Source organism: Chanos chanos, chromosome 1, assembly GCF_902362185.1.
Source record: "Chanos chanos chromosome 1, fChaCha1.1, whole genome shotgun sequence".
Classification (NCBI taxonomy): domain Eukaryota; kingdom Metazoa; phylum Chordata; class Actinopteri; order Gonorynchiformes; family Chanidae; genus Chanos; species Chanos chanos.
In genome coordinates, this window is record NC_044495.1 from 49,470,618 (window position 1) to 49,476,725 (window position 6,108).

Here is a 6,108-nt window from a genome sequence, read left to right on the forward strand (position 1 = left end):
TTCAGTCCCCTGGACAGGCAGGTAAAATGTGGGCAGGGGGAGTGGGTGAACAGCACTTTCTCCTCCATCAACATCAACGGCTGAAGTGCCCTTGAGGGCAACTGCTCCCCGCGTGCAGGTGTGCTGCTCCTGCACGTGTGCTCACTGCCAGGGGGGTGTTCCAGAAAGCGGGTTTAGTGAAAACTCTTAGTTAGTTAACTCAGAGCAAGTAGTAAACCTCCTAATAGAAGAGCCCTATGGCTTTGTTTTGCTTGGAGAATGAAGCTATAGGGCTCTTCTATTAGGAAGTTTACTACTTACTTTGAGTTAACGAACTCTGAGTTTTCACTAAACACAATTTGTGGAATACCCCCCCAGGTGTATAGGATGGGTTAAATGCAGAGGTCACATTCACTGCTTATTGCTCAAAGCATGTGTGTGCAATCACAGAGATTCTGTCTATCTATCTATCTATCTATCTATCTATCTATCTGATCTTCACCAATAAGGCAGACTGAAGTTGAAAGTACCTAATAAGTTGTTAAATAATGGACATTTAAACAAATTTAACTAAATGATATAAGAATTGTGCCATGAAAACTATAGTAAGTTGGCACTATGTCTACATAAACATTTTCCTTTTCTGTGATACAGACATGGTCAATTATTGTATTTCTTTCTGTTGTGGCCTTTTATACACACTGAGTGTATCTATGGTCCTCTATGACTTTGGCAATGGAGGATGATGCAAAAATATCTTCATTGAAGTTGCCCATGACAACCTTTAGTCCTAGATACTTCTCCAGGTCTGAGAGCACTTCCAGGAGCTGTTGTTAAAACAGGTCTGCAGTGTAAGAATTAGGTCTGTTAGATCAGTCTGTTTGACTGCTGTAAAAGTGCAGCAGTCAAACTGATATGTGGGACAGCAAGATATATACATCATAAATTACAGGTCTGTGGAATGATGACATTAGCCTGACTTGTTTCAGAATAAAATATTCCAACTCCACCACTTCTCTGTTCTTTTAATTTAGCAAAACATGTTTTGCTGACATCATAGCAGTTAAATCTTGGATTGTGTTAAAAAAAAGCCTGGCAATTGTTGTGGATTTTGTATGTCATCAAAACTTAACCTTGTTTCTGTTAAACAAACAGTCAGCACTCATCAGTTTTTTATGCATTTAAAAATCCAGAAAATGAGCTTTTAGACTTTGGAAGTTATGAAGCACTGTCATGAATTTAGTGGTAGACTTTCTGAAACTGTCCATCACCAAAACAGATTTAGGCATAGTTTTCATAACAGCCTCAATTTTATCATTGCAAAATATAGATGAATCTCTGAAATCCTTCATAATTAGTCCACCAAGACTTCTTACTCAGCCCAGTGCAACATAGGCTTGTCCTGCTGTAAATATTTTCTGAAGTGAAAGTACAGTTTTATCTACTGTAAATCTTTGTACTCTTTGAACTGTGCATGCCCATGCCAGCCTAAGAGGAAACTGACGTCTAATTCCACAAGCATTTGTCACTTGATCTTCCTGTGCTTCAGTCACAGCTCTGATTAGTTGTCTGCCTTGTGGCCCTCTGGTACTTGGCCCCTTCATTGTTGCTTGCAGCTATATTCTTTAGTTGTTATTTACCATACCATAGAATATGGTAAATATTTTCAAAGCAGGACTGATGTGTATGCCCTAATTAACAAGGAATTAAATACAGCACTATCACACAATTCTAAAGCATTAAGTGTTTATAATGGACACACAGTGTATGTTGCCATGGGTTTTTCCGTCAGCTGATCAGAAATATCTCCCTTACCTTTTCCACTTTACGTAACCAGAAAATACCAGAAAGGCTGTAAACAGGATGAATGAAACTGGGTCAAAGTGTAATGTTCAGAGGCATTATTGTTTACATGAGATAATTAAACCTAAAAACATTACAGGAAAAATCTCACGGATTTATACATTAAATGCATTTGGAAAAAAAATGCATCCAGTATTTCTTTAAAAACCGAACTCTTTCAAAATGTACTTTTTTGTAGTACTAGATGCCGTCACACTGTATTTGACTGCATAACCGTACTAAATAAAAATAGAGTGAAATGAACTGTCCGTGCAAAACCTCTGCATTGAAATAGTGAGTGAACATTGGTCACAGTTGACAGGCTCAAATGTTTTTAAGCCCTCTAGTGTTGGAGTGAAGATGAGAAATTCTTACCACACTCGGAGAAAGTACCTGAACTGGAAAACATATACCCAAAGCTGCAAAAAAAAAACAAAAAACAAGAAAACGATATGGTTATATTACGTGATGATCCTTATGACATGCTGTTTTGACTGATGTCAGCACTGTGCTAAAGTCTAACTGCCCACTATATACCCCATGATTACCCTATAATAGCAACTTGAACAAATAAAAAACGAGAAACAGAGTGAAAAACAAAAGCTAAGCACTATCTGTTGGGAAAGTCTGTCATGTGTGTCACTTTCAGCAGAGGCTCATAAACTGTACAGGGAGACTATAAACATGCTATGCTGATATTATTAAGCAATACACCATTCAGTGATACAGGGGAGATGTTATTAAAAATTATTTTCATTTACTGCCTTATCAGTTTCTCATGAAATTCATTTACTGTATATATTTTTTTAAACACTATTACAGAAGCTGAGGTCAACGTGGATAGCAGAACCAATCACTCAAATTCCAACAAATTCCAACAATGAACTCCGCATTCCCACTAATGCACATTACTTAGTCTTATCGTCAGTTTTACAATGGATGGATTATGGGTGTTAAGTTTTTAATGTGTAAAGGAAAAGGGTTTTTTTGCCTCTGAAGACAAATATAGACACACACACACACACATACACACACAGTCGGAGTTAAGTTGATGTGTGCCTTTTATGCTTAACTGTTTCATATGCACTCCTGTGAAACAATTGCTAAGGTCAACGTTTCTAGACAAGTGTGTAATCAAGTTTTCACAGTGGCCTTATCACAGACAATTTCCAGACTAAACATTAAACTGAGTTATTGTTGCTTAATTCAAAACCTCACTTCACCGATATGACAGGCCTGCAATTGTTAACTAGATAAAAAGCAACGCGCCAAGGCGGTGAAACTTTTGCCCTCGGCCCTCCCCTGTCATACAACGTCACTGAGAGTTTGTCAAGAGTCGAATCACATGGCAAGCTGTGTCTGTTTTTTGAACATTCCAGCAAGCACTTGCAGTTTGTATCTCAGTTGCCTTGAACCAGGTCCAGACGACTGACTGGAGGGTCTGACTTAACAGTTCTCGTTTATTCCTCATGTCTTTTGATGCAAAATGTTCGAAAGGAAGCACTTATGGCCTGTTCTTCGTGTATCTCTTCCCATTGTTGGGTTTGGTTTTATCTGCGGTGGTGTTTACCTGGAGTCCCTAGAGAGTGACATCCCCTCCACCCTGAGGTTTATCTTCATGTACCTCCTTATCGGCTGTGGATTCTTTCTCCTCCTTTTTGGCATCTTTTGGTCCATCTGTCACAGGATGAAGAGTAAAATGTACATGAGGCATGGAAGGAGACCACGGAACATAGAGATCTATACAGTAGACAGGTAAAGTTCAGCACAAAAATCCACAACACTTAAGAATCACACAAACATAAAAAAAAAACAGTGAGAAAAACAGGTAAAAGAGGTAGAACTTTGAAAAGCTGCATTGCAGATGTACAATGTGGCATTTGCCATATTCTGTGTTTGTGTTCGTACCTTTTTCAAATGCTTTCAAAATACATTTAATACATTTGGGTTTCATTTACATGAAACCTACGCAACGTCTGCAGAATCTTGAAGTGGAAATGAGACAGTTCATAATTCTGCATGGACCAAGGAGAAAAATGAACATTTTTACTGATCACTCCTTCATCTCGATGTTCTTTATGTTTTCAGACCAAATTTCTACCCTCCTGCATATGAGGAATCTCAGCAGGGAATGAGTCCAGTAGACTCTGTAGTTGTCGTTGACAACCGACTCCAGCCCGGCTTGGCACCACCACTCTATACCCCTGATAGCTCAGAAACACTGAATGAAGATTTTAGCCATGAGCTTCCACCCACCTACCAAGAGGCAGTGCTTCAGAACCAACAACAACAACAACAACTCCCTAGGATCTCCATTCAGGATTGATAAACACACCAGCATTGTGATGTCAGCTGTAGGGTTTGTGACTTAAGGTATACATACGTGCATAAGTCGCCTTATGATGAAATGATCAAGGGCCTCAGTTTATTCCTAGTTTACGCCAATATGACTTCAAGCTCTCTGGGAAAGGCCATATCTTTTATGGCTGAAAATACAGATTCTGGGAGGTCACAGAAAGATCCAGAAAGTCAAGAACATTAAGACTTGTCTGTATGTATGAGCTGAATCTGTGGTTATTCATTCTGAAAGAAAACCACACCGCTGACAAAATGGAGTAATTAAGAGAAAAGAGTCAGTGTTCCTTCTTGTTTTGAATCACAGTGCTAGTCAAGATGGCTCATTGCTGAAGGAGGATTTTTTGAGATATTTTCTGGACAGTCTGAACAATGAATACTGTTTGAGATTATGGACTCAAGAAAATGAAGGAATTCTCAGTTTCATAGCAGTCATATAGACTGATTGCAAACTGGTCTTGTTTTATAAAGACTGGTATTTTGCTCTTGCTTTACAAGATATGCACTTTTTTGAAATATCTGCAGCACTTCCTGTAAAGAAATCACACACACTTTTTTGCTGGATTTAAAACACTACTGTATATCAAAATTATATTTAAGGCCTGTTACAAAAATGTTTATATTTTTTGAATTTGAAAATGTCATTTGGATTTTTTTTTCATAGGTTTGATCTTTCAATAAAATATTACCAAAAAATTGTAAGACTCTTTAAAAATTATTCTTAAAATTTAGTCATATCCATTATTTGCGCACATCTGTGGAATAAAGAAGGAAAGCAGTCATTAAAAAACATGTCACGACTAATTTTTATTGTGCCAAGTGAACAAGAAAGAAAAAATAATTTACCTTGCGATTTTACTTATTATTTGTTTATGAGCACAGTGGTTCTTATAGAGAATTATATATTTTTGTCTTCCCTTTAATGACCGTCACCTAATCATTTTTTTGAAGACAAACCATTCCTGTGTCCGTTATGTCATGATAGCATGATACTCATGGTAGTACACAAAAACGGATTTATTAAACTAAAGCTTTGGTTACAAAATTAAACACAGCTATGGACATTGTTCTGTCTTACCTACAGTTCCTCGCCTCATTTATTGTTTTTGTTTCAATGTCTGTCATATATCATATGGTTTCTTGGAGAGATACAGGATTCAAAGAAAAAAGAAAAAATCAGCCCCCCCCACACATTCCTATTACTTACTTATACATGAGGAAACATGTCAGCAATACTGAGCTGATGGCCATAGAGAACAAGGAAATGGTATGCGTGTGTTTTACTGTTTGCAACCAAAAAAAACTACATGTGTGTTCATATGACAACATAAAGCATTAATTCTCACATGTGAGCATGGACTTTTAGGCAAAAATGAAAATCCTTCACATTTTCAATTGCTTAAGTATATTTTTTCACACACGGCTTGGTTTTTAGTATCATTTTTAACACAATACACAGTGGCAAAGTTATACCACATTCATCAAAACGAGGACAGTTTACAAATCTACCTCAAATTTTTGCTCATTGCGAACTTCACACAGGTTAAAGTAATACACCTTTGATGAATTGTTTACAAAAAAACAAACAAACAAACAAACAAAAGAAAAAACAGAATAATTTCATAAGCTCCCTTTAGGTCTTTTAGTGGTTCAGTTGTATACTTAAAAGTGCAGAACAATATTCATTACAGCAGGAAGAAAACCTTCAGAAAGACAAATATTTTAGCGCTTCAACAATGGAGTCTCTTTCCTTTAGAATATTCTGTTTGCTTAGGACACACATAAACAAAAAAAAATCACAAAAAATATCACTCCATCCTACAGAGACTTCATTTATCACTCTGAATTTAGAAATTTTTTCTTTTAGTGGAATTTTTGAAAGATGAGAGTACGTTTTTGTGTATGTGTGTGTGTGAGAGAGAGAGAGAGAGA

General features: G+C 37.0%; 1 protein-coding gene across 1 annotated transcript; it reads left to right on the plus strand.

The window, feature by feature from the left end:
* Positions 1 to 3,307: 3,307 nt before the first annotated feature.
* Positions 3,308 to 4,147, plus strand: LOC115804409 (transmembrane protein 252-like). The gene is made up of 2 exons (XM_030764833.1): positions 3,308 to 3,576; positions 3,910 to 4,147. Exons 1-2 carry the CDS (start codon positions 3,308 to 3,310, stop codon positions 4,145 to 4,147), a joined length of 507 nt encoding a protein of 168 aa, XP_030620693.1.
* Positions 4,148 to 6,108: the final 1,961 nt, after the last annotated feature.